The sequence below is a fragment of the Lipophrys pholis genome (genome assembly GCF_963383615.2).
Source record: "Lipophrys pholis genome assembly, chromosome: 20".
In the NCBI taxonomy this organism is placed as follows: Eukaryota; Metazoa; Chordata; class Actinopteri; order Blenniiformes; family Blenniidae; genus Lipophrys; species Lipophrys pholis.
Genome location: NC_137648.1, coordinates 19038222 through 19060463, shown reverse-complemented (window position 1 = coordinate 19060463; position 22242 = coordinate 19038222). Strand labels below are relative to the sequence as shown.

At 44.1% G+C, this 22242-nt stretch overlaps 1 protein-coding gene across 1 annotated transcript in view; it reads left to right on the top strand.

Moving 5' to 3' along the window:
- Positions 1–22242, top strand: part of odad2 (outer dynein arm docking complex subunit 2) — a gene marked incomplete at both ends in the record, with an annotated part of 91927 nt that overhangs the window by 15451 nt on the left and 54234 nt on the right. Inside the window, 8 exon segments of the mRNA XM_080489972.1 lie at positions 5892–6038; positions 6802–7011; positions 9211–9444; positions 10012–10122; positions 10226–10380; positions 16999–17179; positions 17274–17335; positions 20123–20237. Of these exon segments, the coding sequence (XP_080346098.1) occupies positions 5892–6038; positions 6802–7011; positions 9211–9444; positions 10012–10122; positions 10226–10380; positions 16999–17179; positions 17274–17335; positions 20123–20237 (1215 nt within the window).

The following is a 22242-nucleotide window of genomic DNA, read 5'->3' as shown; positions in this document are numbered from 1 at the left end:
TATAATTTCACATTTTTACCCTCTGCGGGATTTCCTGCTCTTACTAATTTGGCTTTTGAGTTCCAAGTAAATCTTTTATAGAGCGCGCTCCTGAAAAGTTCAAGTATTTTTAGCTTTGAAAATAGATTATAATGGAAGGAAATTCCCACTCTCATTCTTTTCCAGGGAGGGGGGAGAACAAAAGAAGATGTTAGTGATATGAAAGAGGTGAATTGAGATAGGAGAGAAAAAACACAACATTGGTTTGTATATTTTGTATTTTGTACTTTTCAGTGTGTGTGTGTGTGTGTGTGTGTGTGTGTGTGTGTGTGTGTGTGTGTGTGTGTTACCGCCTCTACAAGATGCGGCAGTGCCGTAACCAACATGTCCCAGCCTTCTATCTGTCTGGAAACCACACAGCTCAGTTATTTATGGGGTTTGTCCAGTAGTCATTTTATAATATCATTACCATCAGACGCTGAAACTCGTCATGAGCCAAGTTAAATATCTGTTTTATTTTAGGAGGAGATCTCTCTCCCCCCCTCCTTCTTCCCCTTGCACTATAGACAGCCATTTGTACTCGAGGAAGTTTAACGCTTTCATAAAGCAACACATGGATGTTCTGTTTTGTGTTTTAATGGTATTTATATACTGTATTTGATATTTGCCCAGGGGTTTGCTGTGTGTTTGTTTTTAATGCCCGTATGACTGGAAATCTGTACATATTAGAGTGTAACACATACGGCAGGATGCAGATTGAGGCGTGCACGTGTGTGGGCATGTACATCTCTGTAACATACTGACATGGAAAAGGAGTCTCGACATAATTTGCAGGCCCCATTCCAGCCCGCGATGCCGTGTGCCCTGCAGATACGACCGCACAGTTACAGCATGGTTCTGCAGTAAATTGTGGAAACAAGGCGAACTGAGGAACAACTGTGCCGGGGAGGCCGAGGGGTCACTCCGCTAGTCACGACTAAACAACATTAAACGGCTTCACATGGTAAATTTAGCAAGCACGCCAAGAAATATAATTTGAGGATTTTGCCCGTGTTTAAATAAAGACAGAGCGCAGCAGCTGCTGTCAGTTAGCTCGGCCTGTGGCTTTCTAAACACAAAACAATTTTTATATTCTCACAGATATAAATATTTTGTCTGATGTACAATATGTTACCAGTTAGCAGGTAAACAAAGTCAGAAAATTTGCCCTGTAAACATTTTCATAATTGGCCCTTTTTTTTTTCTCCCCCCTTGAGCAAATTTAATTTTCTTCTTTTCTGAAGAGAAAGACAGCTCTTTTAACCCCAGTTAAAGCCTTAACGGCAGCAAAAATGTGACACTTCTTCACAGATTTGTGTAGCAAAGGTAGAGCAGATTTTTAAAAAATAATATACAATCAAAAAGTGATTTTATTTTTGTCGGTTATTTCTACAGTCATAAATGTTGAGGGTGATAAATACAATCTCTTGTTAAAATTTTCTAATATCAGGAAATGTTTCAGTTTATGTGTAACAAATCCCAAAATATATAAGTGTCTCTTCTTCTTTTTTGTTTTCTTTCTTTTTAAAAAAAAAATCCTTTCCATTGTGTTGTAGTGTACTGATCCTATTCAAATCCTCATTAAAGTTGCCCTCCCTCTGCTGGTCAGTCCCGGTACTGCCGCCCTCCGCTCCTCTCCTCTCCTCTCCTCTCCTCTCCTCTCCTCTCCTCTCCTCTCCTCTCCTCTCCTCTCCTCTCCAGAGAGCCATCCTTCTAATTGCGGCACTAAAAACTAATCCAGTCTCCAGCATGCACGATGCCAGTACCAGCTCATTTTCTCAACAGAAGTCGATCTGCACCTAATTAAGTCGCGCTGTGAGGAGTTAAGCACTTTTAATACAGAAAACATTTACTCTTTAAGTGCTCGTAATGCAGAATCTCTCTAACAGGACTAATTGCTGCGTCCTTGTGAGTCGAGAAACTTTTCAACAGCAAGGCCCGACTAGACGTTTGCTCAGCGTGTTGTTTACGACTGCCAGACCTATAAAATGATCACGTTTTATGTTATAGGGGATCCCATGTCCAAAATGCAGCAAAAAAAAAAACCCCAACAACCTAGTGTTAATCATTAATTGTGTCCCTACAGAAGGTTTTCCATACCGGACCTGGAGATTGAAATTTGCTCTCGTCATTAGTAGCCTGCAGACTATGAGAAGTCCTGCGTCCTCTGTGCCTCCACCTCTGCCAAGACACAACACTTCTCTCTTCCACTGAGCTCTGCGTCCGTGGACCGAGTCCAGCCTCGCAGACACACTTCTTAAGTATCCGAGCCCTGCACTTAATCTGCAGGTTCGGCCCCGCTGGCAGCGTCCCTCACAGGCGGGATCGGACTAAATGAGGTGGCTGAGGTCACCGGGAAATCTCTGACGGCCCCGTTAACCCGCGGTCCGCTTCGGAGGAAACGCACCAGAATAAGACCTCCGTTCTGTCCCTGAAGCTCTGATACCTGCAGCAACAGCTTCTTTATGTGGCTGGTGTCAAGTTCATGAACAGAGCTTGTGGTACCTGCTGCTTCTTTATGTTCACTCACATTTTTCTGGGATGTGGTTTCCCCAAATTAAGGGGTTTTATATTGATAGTGTTTGTATCTATACTGGATCAATTAGTACAATCATTTATTTATATGGCACTGTGTCATATTACAAAGGGGTTCTTTACAAAATTTAAAAAAAACAACCTAATGAGTTCCAAAAAATGTCGATTCATCACCGATGAATATAAATCATTCAAATGAAAAGATTTAAAAGAGGAAGGAGATAAAAAAAGACTCGTTTTGCACCATGCTCACCATGATTTCTTATCTTCACCCTTTCACTCGTAATCGTTCACACAGCAAATGTGATGCAAGGTGGGACAAATGTGTCAAACCCGAGGACACTTCTACACATTGCAGCCCGCCACAGAACCATAGTCAATTACTTTAACATTCAAATGTAAAGGTTATTATGGCACTATTTTACCACTCAACATTAAATTGGGTTGAATGTGGCCCCTGACCTGAAATGTGTTTGACACCCCTGGTGTAGTGATTAGCAGTGAGACAGAGTCCCGGTTCAGTTCTGTGCCTCCACTTTTCCGTGTGGCGTTTCAATGTTTTCCTTTGCTTTCATGGGTCTTTCCTTTGTGTACTCCGGCTTCCTCCCGCAAGTCCCACGTCCAGCGCAACTCAGATTGCTGCTCTCAGAAGTTTCCCGGTGATTCAGCTTTCGTTTGTTGTGCCAGTGAAGGAGGAGGAGTACAAGAGGCACAATTAAGGACTTTGCGGAATGGTGGACGCTCAACCACTTCCAGCCGGACCTTGATAAAATAAATGAAACGCTGATCGATAGTCGTGGACGGTGGCCTGCTGTGGCTCGGGTGGGTAGAGGTTGGAGGTTGTGTGGAAGACGTGCTGGACTGGTTCAGACCCATGGAGTCGAAGCGAAGATGTTTGTTACTGTGTTTGACCTGTGATGGACGGTGTTTTATCCAGTACAAGCTGAGATAGACTCCAGCAGCCTGTGATCCGAGCTTGAACTTAGCCGGTATTGAAAATGGGTGAATGAAAACTTATGAAAGCTATTAAAATGATTGCTCTAAAGTATTGTTGGACGAGACCCTAGTATATGTTGAGTTGACTTACATAGGTCCGGTTCAAATCAGTTCAAGGTTTATGGTGCAGACAGAATAAACCCTGTTGTCTTTGGCGATGCCTAATCTCCTCTGAAGTGGAATTTCAAGGTTGACAGCTTTTGGATTTGAGTAAAACATCTTCACATTGGCCTCAGCAGCTTTAAACTTTTATTTTTCCAAGCAGATAAAGTGTGATGATTGTGCGGATTCATTGACGTCTCTCTCTCTCTCTCTCTCTCTCTCTCTCTCTCTCTCTCTCTCTCTCTCTCTCTCTCTCTCTCTCTCTCGCTTCTCTCTCTCGCTCTCTCGCAATATTTCAAATCTTGACCTCGTGCTTGAAGCTTGTTCCGACGTGAAAGAGTCGAGCCCGACACACTAAAGGACACTGTTCACTGTTGATTGTGAGCCAGTGCGGCGCGCACTTCCAAGTTACAGTTATTAAACTACTTGAACCGCTCTCAGTTCCTTGTTCTGAGATGGAAGGGTGGTTGAATTTGATCCATGTTGAGCATCTGCCCCCACTGTTGCCTGGAGAGAGAGAGAGCGAGCGAGTCGGAGATCTTTCGCCATAAAAGATGGTCAGATGTTGTCAATGTTTTAAAGAATGTCGACAATTCTTCAAGAGCGAAGCTAACAAAAATGAAAGCATATGATCTGTTTTCTGTTCCCCCAGCTATCACTCCTAAACATAGCTTCTTCTTTCTTTCTTTTCTTTTTTTTTGGGGGGGGTGTTTTTACAAGGTATGAAGTTCACCCGCCGCATCCTTTGAAGAGTGAGAACGGAGGGGAGACAAAGGAAGCAGTAGATCCACTGCTGTTAATGGGCAAATGGTTCACATTTAGGGCTAGCGTCATGATATGGAGAACACATGTGGCTGTTATCCCGCTGTGTCAGAGCGCTGCTCCGTGAGGGAGATATGATCAAACACCACTTGAGACTGTGGTATAGGCCTGCGCTGATGAGCCGGCCCCCTCCAACAGCTGCACGAAACACATTATTGGCACGGCCTTCATACAATATAGTGACGGGCTATTTTCTACTTATATGGGCAGCTGTGAGCGGGACATGATGCATTCTGGTGTTTGGTTGATATAATCTATTTAGGATGGTCCCTAAAGTCTGAAATCGTTTGTGAAGTGTGCAGCTAATAACGCCCTGTGAAGCTGGGAACGGTCAAGGCGGCCTTGGATCCAGTAAATGAGAATCTTGTCTGTGGCGAATTTTACCCAGTGCAAACAAAAAAGGGAATAACATCGGATTGTTCGCTCGCCAGATGATTCTGGAGTCGACGTTTCGGTGTCACATATCAAAGCCGTGGCACATGTCTGGTATTACAACAGCTAACTGTTCCGTTTCTGTGCCATGAACTTCTGTTTTATCTGACTACTGATTTCTTTTTTTCCCCTCCTCAGACTGATTAAAACCAGTGCATGTCAACAAAGTTGGTTAAGCAATTACATATCATACAAAGTAAAAAATGTTGCTGTGGGCCTAACTAGTATTTTAACCAAAAGACTTGGGAACTGTATGAAGCCATTTGTTATTCCCAGAACAGTTTATTGTAAATCCCTTGTATCATAATGGCTTTTATTGGAGAAACGGTTAATTCTCATAGAGCAGAACAGAGTCACACATGTGTGCTTTTCCCCGAGTTAAATCGCCCGCCGATGATCTCGAAACACGAATCGTGAGGTTGATGCTTTAAGTGCTATAATCATCCGTCCACTATGAGAACATACTGGGGATTCATGTATATTGTCTCATAACTGAATTTAAATTCCAGTTGTGATTGAAAATACTCCAAATAGCATCTTTAAGGCCAATACTTTATGAGCAATGCGGTCTAAAATGATAAAAAACAACTGTCAAAACAGATCGGTCCTTTGAATCTCCTCATTCGATTTTGGCGTTCTGCACTAACAGTGTGCTGTTTTGTTTTTTAATGTAATGGTTTCTGGCCTCCAGAGCTCAGTCTTGTTCTAGCATGTAATGTCTTTCTACCACCATAAAGCTAAACATGCACAAGACTGTGGTGTAAACAAAACAACCCCAGCAGGGTTAAGCATTATGGAGGGGAACAGCACAGGGTGGAGGGGTAGGGCTGTGGGGGGGATCCAGGGAGGTTTATAACCTCCTCCCTCTTCCAAATGTCTGCTCCGTGTTCAATTTTCTCTCTCTCCCTCTCTTTCTTTTCCTCTTCCTCATTAATTCACTGGTGTGTGTCATCATTGTTTGTTTTCGCTCTTCTTTTTTTTTTCAGGGAGGCAACCAGACAGGCACTGTGCTCACTCTGTGCATCATAATGGACTTCAATCTGACGCAGGAGACGTGCCAACTGGCCATCCGGGACGTCGGTGGCCTTGAAGTCCTCGTTAACCTCCTGGACACAGATGAAGTCAAATGCAAAGTGAGTGGCCGTGCCAACGCCGGACCTGGACGGCCCGCAGGCATGAACAGAGCCGGCCGTGTGTGCCAACCTGTGTTTTAGTTACAGCAACACGAGTGCCGGGCAGAGAGTGTGCCTTTAAAGACACAGGGTTGCAATTATTCTCCAGTTTGCTTGAAGGAGTCATATTATGCTAAATTCCCTTTCTAATGGTTTTCCTACTGTAATTTGTGTCCCCATGCCTGGAACGACGCCCCAGACGTGAAGAAAGTCTGGCCTCTCTCTTCCTGGCTTGTTTCAGTTTTTAAAAAGTGTGTTGCTCCAACCAGCCAATCAGAAATCAAACCCTATGCAGTGTCATCAGGGGTTTAGCCAATCCCAGCCGAGGTCGGCCCTCCCTTTGACTCCTCTCCACAATTAGGCAGCTCTGCTCTGGCACATGGCGCCACGAGAGGAAGTACTGCCTCCTCTTCCCAAGATGGGCATGTGTGGGCGGAGCCAGTCCAGCTCACACAGACACAGCAGATTCTGAATGCAGCGCCTATGATCCAATATTCAAATGGAGGGAAAATCCAGGAAAAGCTGCATTTGGGGTAATAAACTTTGACTACAATGTTTTTGGACCATCGAGACCCACTTGAAAGTGTTGTGAAGCTGAATAATATGACTCCTTTAATATGGGCATATGGGCGCTTTTGTCCAGTCTGCTGTCAATGAATGTAGATGAAAGCCTCCTCTTAGCTCAGTTCTCTCCTTCGTTCAACTCCTTTATTTCTGTCGTCAGATCGGCTCTCTGAAAATCATCAAAATAATCAGCGACAACGTGCAAATCCGCCGGACCATCGTCGACATGGGAGGCCTGCAGACCATTGTTAAGTTCCTGGACTCACCGGTGAAGGACCTGAAGGCCTTGGCTGCCGAGACCATCGCCAACTTGGCCAGGTTCTGCAGAGCTCGGAGAACTGTGCGGCAGTACGGAGGCATTAAGAAGCTGGTCAGTATCAGCAGCTCTGGTATTGAACCCAAAGTTCCTGATCAGTGTTTCCTGCTGCCATGAGCCTCGACCATGTTGATTAATTACTGCTTGCTGTTTCATTTCTCTTTTCTATTGTTTTCTCTCTTTATTTTAAACAAATTTATTGTGTGGAACTCCCCACCTTGTTTTGGTTCGACACAGGACCTCACAGTGGTTCTCTCATTCTAACACAAGGGAGTCAAACTTAGTTTCATCAGTTTTTTTACCGGTTGTAACTTTAAAGTTAAATAACACAGGGGCAAACAAGTCTCTCTGCAATGAACCTTTTTTAAAATTTGTGTAAAATACATTTCCCTGTTAGTAAAATGTCAGCATTTTGAGTAAATGTCTTGACTCAGCGCCACATGACCATCAAAGAGCAGAAAAAAGAGACGATGTAAACATGTTGCACTGCGACTGCACTCTGCCTCTAAAAGGTGGGAGAATTTAATGTTTTTCTTGGAGGCTAAATGTAGCTCACTCAGACGTGTTTTCAGATGACATTTTGGCAGCAAAATGTTTTTGAATTTCATCCCATGAATGTTTTTAAAAAAAAAAAGAAGAAAATCTACTTTAACTCAATTACTTACTACCAAACCAGGATAGTGTCATTTTGATGGGCACAAAGTCATCATGTTTTTTTTTTTAATACATGTAGTTTATTGTTACTTCTGGACTTTTAAAAGACTATCATTTGAATTCTCGGAGGATAGGAGAAGCTTTTCAGACATTCCACTGTGTTTTGCACCAGAAGGTTTCATTCGAATTTGCTTCAAATTGAGATTGTATTCATTTTCTGTAGTAATTGTTTGGTTTTATGAACATATACACATTTTCGTCAAGTATACTCTGCAACACAACAAAGAAAAAGTTTTAAAATTTAAAGGTTATTGTTGCACTATTTTACCAGTCTGGACCACTCAAGATGAAATTGGGCTGAGCTAAAATGTGTTTGACGCTGCTCGTATAAACAACAGAACTTTGTTTTCTGCTTCTATCTTCTAACTCGGCTTTTCACAGCTGCGATGGTTTTGCACTAAATCTTTTACGCCTTTGTTTTCAATATACAAATTCAGTGCTTTCTGATTGCTTTTTTTCAAGGTTCCTGCTTCTGTGTGTCGGTGAATGTGTAATGTTTTGGTGGATCAGAGATATGAGAGTCTTGGGGGGGCTTCAGGGGAAGAATGTTGGGAACCTTTGAATTTAACCATCACCGCGGCCTGCTCATGCATGATTGAATTGCATCAAATGATCCTCGAGCTCTGATCTGTCAGCGCTGGCACCACCGAAATACATTTTGTCCCACTGTGGCAGAGTTTCCATTAATACAGCTGATGTTTATGTGTGTGTCAGCTAGTTTGTGATTCAGTGCAAACCTTTCTGCGCTCGACCACAGACACCTTGGAAACTTGGAAAAACAGCACGGCGTTTCACTCCGACGAGAGCCTTACATACATTAATGCCGTTTTAAAGTGTAAAATGTGTTGAAGTAGTGCAAATCAATTAGACATTCATGCCTGTTTTCACACTGCGCAGCAGATGCCAGACAGTGGCCGAACCTTTTTTTTTTTTTACGCTAAGAGCTGCAGTGTGGGCGCTCTGCAAAACAGATAGAATGTCTCCTACCTCCTCTGACCTGCATTCATGTTTGTTGACAGAAGGACCTGTGATTAAAGCCTCCGAGCCTTGTATATTTTCCTCGGCCTCGAATCGGATGTTCTTATGTGCAAGTCGCTCACGGAGGCAGATTAATTTCACGCTACGCATGAGGACCACCTTTGAACTGCGCAGTGTGTAATAGCTTTGCCTGCTCTGTCTCACCGGCCAGGAACTATGGATTAGAACCCTGAATGATGGCCATAAAGCGTCTCGCTGGGCTTTTCAGGCCTAACGTCAACATCCATCCCGACAGTTTTCCACTCCCAGCATCTCTGGCGTTTTCATCCTTGCAGACTCGGTGGTAATAGAATTTTAATTACGCCCTTAATCATGGCCAAAAACGTGCTGTTCCCATCTGGAACCATCCATTATCGCCCCGATCCTGCAAGCAAGCGTTTGTATTGAGCTCTTGGATTTATGTCAGGTTCACAGAGTTTCTATTAGTGCATGCATGTAAGATTATTGTCTAAACTGTCTGTTGTGTTGATCCATATAGCCGTTTTGTCTTGTCTGTGTCAGGTGAAGCTGCTGGACTGCGTTCCTCATTCAGCCAACCTGACGGCAGAGCAGGAGAAGGACGTGGAGGTGGCCCGCTGCGGAGCTCTGGCGCTGTGGAGCTGCAGCAGGAGCACCAAGAACAAGGAGGCCATCCGGAGGGCCGGGGGCATCCCCCTGCTGGGACGCCTGCTCAAGTCTCCACACGAGAACATGCTCATCCCCGTGGTGGGAACCCTGCAGGAGTGTGCCTCGGAGGTGAGGGCCTGTCTCTCTGGGCACCAGCTGCCAAAGCAACTGGGACACACCAACAAGACTTTGTTAAAGCACAAGCACAAGTGCGAGTACTTACCTTTCCATATCGATACAAGTCATTAAGCATAACTTATACTCCATACTCAAACGATATACGAAAGCTACGCGTTGCTGCAAACCGCCTGCACACGACACTGCGTCACCTCCAGCAGCCTTGAAGGCGCCAGTATTCTGCTGCGTCTATAGCAACACGCAGGGCAGCGTGTAACGTCTACGCTCTGCCCTCACAGAGTCACATGAGTCACACTTTAATCATGTGTAGCTCGGAGCATCGCTGGCATATGAGCCCCGAAACCCTTTAGCATGTAGCATGTAGTATGACTTGAAGTAAAATCCTCCTGAGCCACTGAGCAGTTAAACTATTGAGCGACAGCGCGCTAAATCTGCTGGTTCAAATCTCTCTGGTGGTTAAGTTGCTGGTGACGTACGAACAAGCTTTTGCTTCCTTTGGATAAATGTACAGATAGAGTTTAAAAAATGTTTACAAAAAGCTTTCGGTGTCTCCTACAGGAAAGCTACAGGCTCGCCATCCAGTCTGAAGGCATGATCCAGGATTTGGTCCAAAACCTCAGCAGTAACAACGAGGAGCTGCAGATGCACTGCGCCAGCGCCATCTTCAAGGTGACTCATTTCCAAAAGCTCCAGACTCAAACGTCTTTGTTTATTAATTTTTGAACAAACTGCAGCAGAATCCGTCTTGATATCTATTTTGTTTGTGTTTCAGTGTGCAGAAGACAAGCAAACCCGTGACTTGGTGCGTAAATACAAAGGTCTGAAGCCTCTGGTGTCACTGCTGGGCAAAGCGGACAACAAGCAGCTTCTGGCCGCTGCCGCCGGAGCCATTTGGAAGTGTTCCATCAGCACAGAGAACGTGGTCAAGTATGCTGAGAGCCACTTCATTATTAGGCTATTTGTCTCACAATACAAGAATTACGTTTCAATCTATTATCATATATAGTCATGCTGGAAGCAAAGTGATGACTTTCAATTTAGTTTTGGAAAATAAACATCACACTTCATGCAATTGTAATGTACTTTAGCTGTTAACCACTTTAAAACTCGTTTTATCCATTGAATCAGTTTCGTCAGGCCATCATAATCACAGGTTCGATCCACTTATCAGGCATACAGATAAACCAGCTTTGTTTGAAGCAAAGACAAAATGAGTTTTTCTTTTCTGGAGTTCAATATTTATCATCTGCAGTGAAAACATTGAATCACGCTCAGTGTAAATTAAACAATAATAGCATGGACATCTAAACTCTCTTCAGCTGATGCTATTACCAACACAGTTGCACAATATGAATATATCAGTGGTCATGATCTTCTTTTTAGCCTACTTGCGTGCATGAGCATCATCATGCCATCGTATGTAACTTTTACTGGATGCGGTGGTGGTTCTCACTCGTTCCGGACGAGCTGTGTCACTTTTTCCGCTCGCGATCTGCCCTCGTATCTCCCGCTCCTTTTACCATTGTGTCTGGTTGAAGTGATTATTTGCGTAAAAGTGTAAAGTTTTTGTACGGTTTCCTCCAGCTCTGATCTTTTTAATGGGCCTGTTTGCTTTTCAATTCATTTCTTTTTATTATTTTTTTCCGCCGTTAACAAAGGATCTAGTGAACGAGACTTACAGACTTGAGCGGCGTGCTCTCGACGGCCCGCTGGTATCCAATCAAACGTGGGCACGCTGAAAGAATCAGCCTGCAGATTGTGATTTTCTAATGGCAGAAGACGGGGACCTTTAATCATCCGTCATGTAAGGCAGCGGTTTATTTAAGTGTCATTCAGCCCGGGTTTCTTCTGCTGTGACATTTCTGGAAGGGATTTATGACTTCTGCTTCAGCGTCAGATGAGTTTTGACTCAGTAATTTCCCCTCTAAAATAAATAATGCCCAGAGCCCGTGCCCTGGCAGCCTTATACATTTCCACCAGTGAAAAAGAGTGACTTAACTGTATTTATTTTCTTATTCATGTATGAGGCCAACAGTGCAATATATAGCCCACATGCATGGATTTAATTCCTTAGTAACATACTTGGCAATTCGAACCCTTCAACTCACGAAGTCGCCAATAAACTAATAAGGCATTGTCCGTTTTGATTTCTACGCTGAAGACTGTGAGGTTTACAGTCCTTAAAGCCTTTAAATTGCAGCGGATTTCCAAAAATAACAAGAGTAAGGACTCGGTAGCACTCACACGGATCTCTCCTCACTCCATAGATCATAAGTGACAGAATGATATCCTACATTTAAGGTCTATGTTAAATCCTCCCGACTGGAACTGAGCATCTGCTGCCACATCCAGTTAAGTGAGGATTCCTTCACACAGGCAGGAGCATGACAACGGCGTTCCTTTAAAGTGGGACGGACAGATCTGTATCTCCTTAATGCACATCGTGAAAGGAAATCATTTGGGAGGTCTTATTTAACCACGGGAGCCTGGCTGTTACTCCGTAGACCAGTGGATCCTCATCTTTTATTTTCCCTGGAGCCGCCCCCCCCCCCCCTTAGAGCGCTTCTTGTAAAACCTGCACAGGCCAAAAACATGACAGTAGCTGATCGTTACTGGACACACCGGCAGACAACAGCAAGAGTAATGTCCAGGTCTGGTCTAGTTTTCTTTTAGTTTTTTTCCCCTTTAAACACAGGTCCTGTTTTTGATTTTTTCATTTTGGAAATGAAAATAGTGAATTTGTCTGTGTGCTTGAATAACAACAGAGTTGCAAGCTTCTAAAAACATCTTTGAGTAGATCAACAACATGACATATGTCCTTGCGTAGCGTTTGTGCCGCTCGTTATTTCAGATGTAACAGCACTTCTCCGACAAAGTCCACTTTAACTTCCACTTACTACATGACCAGTAGTGTAATACTGAGTGCCAGATTTGTTGTTACTGTTATATTTCTATAGCACCAAATATCATTTCGAGATTCTTTTACAGAGAAAAACCATCAATTCCACATCGGCAACCAGATGTGACGGTGGAAAGAAAAAGTACTTTTTACTTGGAAGAAACCTGCAGAAGCAGACTCAGAGGTGGAGACTTTGTGCTGTTCCAGTTGGGGTTAGGGGGATAAAAAGAGAGAAAAGTATAGGACAGACACAGAGAGCAACGAGCAAACAGACCTAAATCAACCCGCTGTAAATAGAGATAGATAGATAGTTTGAATGTTTTCAGCTTGCCGCACACACATGCCTATAGTTGTTCATTGAGCCAACTGGTGGCAGTAGTGATGCAATCTGCAGCGTTTCTGACTGTGACCGTCTGCAAAAAAAGAAGCAGTTTCCAGCACGTGGTTCTTGCATAAACAACTATTTTGTTGTAGAATTATGTTCATTTTGTTTTTTTTAACTTAATGTTACACTTTCCCTACTAATTTTCCTCTAAAAAGAAGCAATGTCATTAACCTTTTCCTTTTTTCCTTTCACTTGGGCACATTTTATGAAGAACAGCCTTGGCCCTCAATCCTTTGGTCGCTGGTGCTCTCCAAGCTGGTCCTGAATCAGAGTCTGACTGTGACTCGTCAAGCTTATTTACCAGTTTACTTGCATCACTTTAAGAGCCACAAGAATTAACTCCTCACTAAACTATGGCAGAGCTCCTTTACCATAACCACTTAGATAACTAATTGTGTGTCTCTGATTACATCGGTTTTGACTCTTTCCCTATTTATTACAGAGTATATAAAATTGGTATCTCCCCCCCTTCGGATTGCCTGTAAAACCAAAGGTTTCTACATTTTTTCTGGATAATCAAAGAATATGAACATGTGGCCCAGATGCTGTCGATTGTCTGTTTTATACAACTATTGTTAATTTTAGGTTGAAAAAAAAAAAAAATCTTCTAGAAATAAAAAATGGCATAAATTGGTAATCCTTCTTGCTGGTAAAACAACCGATCTGCGCTGGCCATGAGTAATGTGGCAGCTCAACACACTTAGTGCCAGGACAGGCGCTCTGCCACACTTAATGACTTGTCACGGTGTTACTATGTAGAGCAGCACCGCCGCTGATAATAGCAGCAATAGACATAATTATAATGATGCCATTAATCACACCTGAGCCACGTTTAGTGACACATCATTTACAAACACTTTTGGTTGGCCCTGTCTTTAAACTTTAAAAAGTCGTGGAGCTATCTCAGAGAGACTGCAATATGAATAAAGTGTTCATTTTGTTGGGGGGTTTCTCTCTGCGTTTTTGTTTTTTTGGATGCCACGCGTAGTTGGGTGTGAATGAAGGTGAAATTGGCCTCCTCTCCGGGAGGAAACCAGCGTGATGCTCGGCAAATGTTTTTAATGCCCACTTGAATGTGTAAGCGGATCTGTTTTCTCGTGCTCTCTCAGGCTTATTTGAATCACTTAAAATGTCTGGGTCAGGCAAAAAAGCTTGGAACGGAGGGACCGAGCCATTACTGTCAGAAAGGAGAGGCTGCTAATGGTAACAGGGTTTTAGGGGCATGCGCTCGTTTCAGAATCAATCACGAGCCGAGTGCTGGACTGAAATGAAAATCATTTTGGAATATATATTTTTGCAATAATGGCAGGCAGAGAGTGTACCTTTTTTTTTTTTCTTTCTTTTTTTTTTCTCCTCGCTCCTTTCTTTCACTGAGTTCACGGTCAAATGAAACAGGCCACAACAGGTTTTTCTCTTTTATGTGACTGATGGTTTGCGTGGTCTGGACAGTATAGTTCTTGGGGGGGGGGGGGGGGGGTTGAGGCGGGGGCTCCAGTCAAGACAGGTAGCTGCACGTGTTAGCCATTTTCCTGATTAACGACGCATCGAAACGAGAGCTGATTGATGCCCCGAAATATAATTACACTCATAACATTAGGTGTGTTTGTTTAAAGGACACATTGTCACAAGCTTGTGTTTTTCATAGGACTTCCATTATACCTGGGCCAAGGCTGTGGCTGTGTGTGTGTGTGTGTGTGTGTGTGTGTGTGTGTGTGTGTGTGTGTGTGTGTGTGTGTGTGTGTGTGTGTGTGTGTGTGTGTGTGTGTGTGTGTGTGTGTGTGTGTGTGTGTGTGTGTGTGTGTGTGTGTGTGTGTGTGTGTGTGTGTGTGTGTGTGGAAAAACCTCAGCAGAAAGCCTGCGCTGGAAACACAGGGACATTATTTAGTGCAGGTTTATAGCAGCATCCACATGCAGTCCTCTGGATTCTGTATACCAAGGTGTTACGGACACAGAAGTGCTCCAACGAAAAAAAAAAAAAAGGTTTTAACAAAAGAGCGGGGGAATGGCTTTGCAATGGAAAGCGGCGGCTGCCAAGTCTCGGAACTGCATTTGCCAGCGGAGTAATGTTTGAGGTCGAGATTGCGAGGCTCTACTTCAATTACTGACGAGCCCAGCATCTCTGTTCTCCTCCCCTCCATCTCTGCGATGTGCAAAATATCTCAAAAATGACACTTTTACCCTCCCTCACAAAATTTTTTTAAAAAATCTAAGTTTTCTTTGAAATGTTTGCCATTTGCTTGGTGGTTTGGCCGGATTGGAGCCTCTTGCTGGCCAGCTTTGGCCCACGTGCCTTATGTTCAACACCCCTGATATTGTGGCTCTCTTAAGCTTTCACAAATTTTTCGGAAAAAACACATTTTTTAAGCTCATCTCTATTTGTATTCAACGTGGCAAATGAGACATTTAAATTAAATAATTATAACTGGACAGACTCATTTGTATCCAGTGCAAACAATGCTGGATTACTGTTTATTCGATATTTGGAAAGAAATAATAAAAAAGTTGTGTTAAAAGCTCGGAAATGGCTGAACTTGAGATGGGTAGAGAAAGTTGAACCAGGTTAAATGGATAAAAAGAGAGCTACAGAACCTAAAATAGCCAGAACAATTAGAATTCACCCCCCCAAAAATAATAAAAAATGCAACAAAATACCATTTTTTGGTTATAAGCAAAGTTCTATACCTATATAACTCATTTAATGTGATGAAATGTGGCAAGGACTTACGACTAACTCGTACCGAGCAGGATTGAATCTTTCCGCACTCAGTCCGATGTGTGACGAGTGCAGATGGATTAGAGAAGGAAAATGCGGACGATCAATCATAAAAAGAATGTGCCTTACAGAAGCTGCGCTGTGGTTCCTTCAGACGGCCTTTAAGAGGCTTCTAGTATTGTGCAGCCTCCTGTAACGATACTCTCGTAATTACCTCAGCTGGGCCCGGCCTAACAAAAATAGACATGACTGGATGTTCATTTATCAAATGTATGATTACTACATAATTCTGCCGCACTCGACCGGCCGATGACGCTCCGGCGATGACACAGGCGAGCCATTGTTTTTCGATATGGTGAATTTCTCCGATGTTAACTTTGGCAGCGCCTCCGTTCATTAGCAGTGTTTTCACTTGCAAGAATAGGCTGCCTCCCGATGGACCCTGACCAAAAAACCAAATGACCTTGGCCCTCGACAATAGCTCGCGGGGCCGTGATGCCAGCAACCGTAACTGTGAATAAAAACAGTCGTAGGACTTAACTGTACATCTGAGGTTTGTTGAGGTTTTTCTCTGCGAACCGCATTATATCCCTTTTAAATGTTTACTGTAGTTTACCACTCTATAGCATTGGCAAACAAGCCAGAATCACAGCTAAAGAGGGAGGAACGGCTTCCAAGCCACAGCAAAGCCTCGGTTATGCAAAGGAAGTACCAGGGACAACTGTGAGGAGCCGTGGGAAAACTGCCTGCACGGCCCGATCACAGAACTCGTCCTGTGCACATGTGGCCGAGAGCAGAGCAACTTCTACCTGCCACTCAGACAAGTGCTTCTCGGACTATGAACCAAGAAATTTCAAGATGTAATAACTCCATGCTGGCCAGCACAAAACTAATAACCAGTGCTTAGTGTCTAAATAAACAAAATCTCACAATTTATGACTGTAAGAAGCTCTTGTAGTTGTGAAAGTGTTTTGTTCTTTCCTTCTGCAAGGTGCTTCTATTTAGACCATAGAACAATTCCATTGATTTAATGTAATACATTGAAGAATCATGCTGGAGAACGAGCTTCTGTCTTCTATGCACACTGTAACAGTCAGAAACTTTCATTTTGACACACACAGCTTGTCACACTGGCAGGGCGACATCAAACACTCTACACTTCTCACTCACGGTCATGACAACTTAATAAAGTAAACTAAACTAACTAGGTTTACTAAAACACAATAAAACTTAAAACAATTTGAAAATAAAGGTGAACCTCATATAAAACAATTCTATAAAAGGGAGAATTCATTTTATACTGCAACACTAATATAAACCACAATAAGGACATTTAAGCTCCCAACACTCTTTTCAAGTGGAGAGTCAAAGGTCAATGGGGGAAAAAAAAAATCATCTTTTGTGTTTTTGAGGTTCAGCCTCTCTTTTGATCTGGTAACTTAAAAACCATCATCAGATTCCATACATGATTATCTAGAAAAACTGATGGCGTGGTCCTCATCTGCTTCGCTACCTCGTGGTCATTTGTCTTTGACATTTCCGCCGAAGGTTCCAGGAGTTCATGTCTCTGGAGACGCTGGTGGGTCTGCTGAGCGACCAGCCTGAAGAGGTGCTGGTGAACGTGGCGGGAGCGCTGGGAGAGTTCGCCCAGGTGCCCGCCAACAGAGCCACCATCCGCAGATGTGGAGGCATCAAGCCGTTGGTTAACCTGCTCACCGGAACCAACCAGGTTGGTAGGATTTGAACAATCATCCTGTTTTGATTTTCAATAACGCCTTTGAGATTGATTTCACAGTTGTGTCCGTTTTTTGTCGTTTAACCAGGCGCTGCTTGTGAACGCCACCACGGCGGTCGGCGCGTGTGCAACAGATAAAGCAAACATGGCGTGAGTTTCTGTCTCTTCCCTCCGTCCATCTTGTAGATCTGCCTCACGTAGGGGCAGGAGCTGAAGCCTACTGAGCTGATTCTGACCGGCACAATAAGGCATCGTTTAGGTGACGGATCATTTTCATCAGGTTTTGAAAACTATGTTTACACAGGAATGCTGAAAACTATGTAGTTAGCATGCAAGGCCATGAGTTGGCGGTGTTGGTTGCTTTTGTAATGAAACCAAACAAACACGCTTGTATGTGCCGGAAAACCCTTTACTACAGCCATGTTGCACATGCCCAGGAGCAACGTTTCAGAAAAGGTGCGTCTTTGTCTGTCTAGGAAACTTTTTCGAAAAGTTTCACATTGGGAGTTCTTTTCAAAAAGTTTTGTTTTCGTGGTATGAACAAACAAACAAAAAGCAAACGCTACAGAAGTTTTGTGTTTTCAAAACATCGCCGTTCAAACGGGGCCTCAGACTCCGACATCCAGAGAAAGCCGTGCCTCCCGTACCTCCGAACCTTGTTGCCCTGGGAGTTGCCGCCTTGCTTTCTCTCCGTTCGCCCAACCGGCTCTCACATCCCCCGACGTTTACAACTGTTTACACGAGCCCCGTGTGAGGTGTCTCCTAAAATAAGATTACTAGCCTCCTCGCTGTCATCACAGAATGATCTCCAAACACGTATCCTTGGCTGCGTGTTGATGTCATATGTTTTTACACCGATTCCGCCATCCGAGTACACGTGTCATTAACCTGTCGCCGGCCGACGCTTAAAAGAAATTTACTGCTCGTTTAATGTGCGAGGGCACAGGTAGCCGGATCTTTTATCCCCCGGCTTAATGACAGATTTTAAAAGCTTTGTTTATTGTACCTGCTGTGTTAAATATGGTTGTGGTTTAATTCCCGGTGTTTTACTGTGGCGTTGCGGTCAGCGTCAGGAGCTGAGCTGGTCAGACGAGCATACCAAACGCCCTGCCCTGTGCAAAGGCTGTATGGGAAAACAAGTCCAGAGCTTTCTTCTTCCAGCCTCCAACCCTGCAGAAGACTGTGCCGCTTCCATCTGTGCCTCATTGCTTTTACAAGGCTGTTGTGGACTGTGAGAGCCCTCTTAATTAGCACTGGACACAAACACAGCGCAGTGTCTCAGCTTTCATTGTTTGCTCGCTGTTGTATAAGTTTGCAACGATTGTTTGGAGTGAATCAAAAAATACAGTCAGCAACTGTGGTGCACTTCACACAGTCGGAGGGGGTGTGTTGCTCCATGTTTGGACGTGTTCTCCATGTTTTCTCACGACATGAATATTTAGGTCAGCCTTCACACGTCGCCGTAAACACAAAGTTCCCGTTTCATTTTGCAGCAGTAACTTATTTCGAGACCCCCGTTATGTGTGCTGCAGTTTGCCGAGCAATTAGCATAACTCAGGTTTGATTGCTTCCTGTTCCGAGGCAGACGCAAGCCGGGGCTGTTTTTCACATCAGTCGTGACGGACGGTGTTTTGGCAAATATCACGCTGATGTTCGTACGACGGCGCACGGTTAGCCTACAGCATTCCTGTCAGTTAGCATGACTTCATGCCCTCAAATACCACCTTCTGTTCGTCGGCGCGATCATTCTCTCATCGTCGTCCCCGCTCGGGTCATCCATGACTGCTCAAGTCCCAAGACAAACAGCGATCGCTTTCAAGATTGTTTTTTTCTCCCCGTGAAACACTCATATGCTTGTTTTCCTTCTCAGCCAGCAGGCAGCGTGCGGTTGATGACATAGCGCTTCCTCCACGCCGTCCTGTGTAGCTACACGAGCGAACACACGTTGTTTAATGCCTCTAAGGTTTGTGGTCTCCTCCTCTAATCCATCACTGTCGTCCGCCGCTACGTCGCTAATCTGTTTCATACCTGCTTTCGCGGGAAGACGAAGCCGTCTTGGCGGACGATGTGACGCCCCGCGTTTTTGTTTTTCGGCCCCGGATTTAAGAGGCCCTGCAGACCGGGATCTGATGTTATGATCCCTCCAGACTGATTTATGTGCAAACGGAAGACAGATGGAGCTGGGGACGTCCCCGATGAGTGTTCGCTCGTTGCCAGTCACGGAGATACTGTGATTAGGGAGTGTTTAAGTAATTATGACAGCATTCAATGTCGGCCTTGTTGGTGGAAGCACACATGGGGAACACGTTACATGTTATTTATACCAGACAACGGGTGCACTGTGGTGTAATTCTTTGAGTTCTCAGACCTTGACTGCAGTTTTGAAAACAGTCATGTATACGACATGAAATACTGCTCATGCTTAAGTAAACTTCACTCAGACTCTATGAAATATAGAGCGACCTGTCTCTGGCTCTGTTTGATTTGGAAAAGGGTCCTCTCTCTGGCCGGGGCTTAAAAACAAGCCACCAACATAAAGTGTAAGTTTGTCTCAGTTTCTATTTATAAGTCGGCGTACGGAGTGCTGCACGCAGATGTATGCAAGTTAACCTCTGGCCCGCTGGCATGGCTGAGCTCCTCTGTGGAGAGCGATTTGAGTGAGCAGACAGTGGGTGGGTTTGAGAAAAGGCCCGGAAAGGAAGCGAGCAGGACTGGAGACGAGTCGTGATGAAAAGCCACTGCTGAAATCGATTGGCTCTTTGATCCTGTTTGGCTGCGGCGAGCCCGCCGCAGGCCAGGCCGAGCAACAGAAGTGAGAATAAAAAAATAAAAAAAATCTTTTTCTCAAGCATGAAACTGAGAGATTTCAAGATTTTGTTTATTTCCTCTCTCTCTCTCTCTCTCTCTCTCTCTCTCTGTTTCTCTCTCTCTTTTCAGAATCATCGACCAGCTCGACGGAGTCCGCCTCGTGTGGTCGCTGCTGAAAAACCCCGGTGCAGATGTTCAGTCCAGTGCAGCCTGGGCCCTCTGTCCCTGCATCGAGAACGCAAAGGTTAACCTTCTTCTTTTTTCTTTTTTTTTTGCTCGAAAATACATTTGTCTTCTTGTCTGTGCGAGCGGAGCACACCAAAGGCACACAGATCGGCCGTAAATCAAAGAAGTCTGCAGACTTTGTCGTTTCAGCACGAAGGGGTTATCCCGCTCGCAAAAAAAAAAAAAAAAAAACAGAAGCCTGCTTATATCACCCTAAGCTCTCGCCCCAACCTGCTGCCGCCGCTGCTGCTGGGAGGTTAGCAGGGGCAGAGCCGTGTCGGAGGAGGCTTACATGAACCTTGGGCTAATATGAAGCAGAGGAGCCTCCTTGGCACGCCGGGATTGGTGAATCGGGAACTAGGCAGGGAGAAAGACTGAGTAATATCCTGTGGCACGGCTTGTGATTTCCCAGCTGAAAAATCTCCCCTCAACTGGTCACAGAGGCACCCAGCACCGAACCAAACAGCGTCTGAACATCCCCGAACGCCGCTTACATAACGCTCCGTTCGACTCAGCATAGAAAGCGCACAAACTCGACATGTTTTCTTTCAAGAGAGGATTGCGGCTTTCTTGCAGTTTGTTTATTGTACGCAAACATTGTTGTGTAAAGCTTTTGTGGCTCCGCAGTGAGCTGTGGAACGTCTTATAAAACTCACAGTCACGTCTCCATTGGTTTAAAGGCTGCAAGTGTGAAAGTTGGGGGAGAAAAAAACCAAAGAAAAAGAGTTTGTGGAATTTACGAAAGAGAATTGTGCAGATTCGTTTTTGGAGCAAATGAGGAGAAAACACAAAGGTGAAGTCACAGTTCTGGAATAAAAAGGTGAAACTAAGACTCTGCTTTAAAGCAGAGTCTCAGGAGTCTCAAAACACTTTGCAATGTTAGACACACGCACGCACGCACGCACGCACGCACGCACGCACGCACGCACGCACGCACGCACGCACGCAAGCACGCACGCACGCACACACACACACACACACACACACACACTGAAAACTCTACTTTTTGAAGACAGCTACCAAGGTGGAACCAAAAACACTCTGACTGGAAACTAGGGAAAACAAAACTTTTCTGAAACACTGCCACTGCACATGTGCACCACGGCCGTAATAACTAGTTGTTCTGCACATGCTCAGTAGATGGACAGTAAGAACAATGTTTCCTCCAGAGTGTCATGACTCTCAGTCCATATTTCTCCTGACAGTCACCGTAATAACAATCCAACTTGGTCGTCTGTCCACTAGAATGTCAATGTATTCCCATTGTTAATATTCATAGCGTATTGTTCTTGGCGCCCATGTGTGTGTAGGTTCATTACAAACAAACAAACAAACAAACAACAGCGTCAACTAGTGGCCTGGAATGCAAACTACGTCGTTTTCAGCGTTTCAGCCGAACATCATTTTCAAAATGTTGCCGTGTAAATGTTAAACTTTTCTAAAAAGAAAATGCAAAACGATGCGTTTCACTTGAAATGTTTGGGCCCCTAGTACCACGACCCAGAAAAAGAGTATCATCGCTCGATCTAGTCAAAATACATAGAATAAATCTCTTCCCAGTCCTTAACTACTTTTTAAAATATTTGTCTCACACCAATGATGATCTCAAGCTGCACTGACATATCGTTTTTTGTTTTTTTTAGGTGTTTTGAGAGAGGGAATTAACCTTTTCACGTTATTCTCACTTTAAAAAATTTTGTTTTTTTATTCTTTGCTCTCTATTTTCAACCATGAGCTGTAGCCTAGTTTCACGCTTCAGTAATTATCAAATGACTTTAACCAGTTTTTTTTTATTAGCTTTACACCTGAGATTTGATTTTGACCTTGATTTGAACTGTCTTCATAAGAGTTTCCGACTTGGTTTTGATTAAATTCAGACCAGTTTCACACTGAACTACCTCTGCAGTTGGAGTTTGGTATGAGGATTAAAATGACTCCACCTTTGTCTCCGCTGCACTGATGGTTCCCCTTTCTTTCCTCTTTCTTTTCGATGTCTGTCACCAGTGAGAGCGCGAGACGAGAGC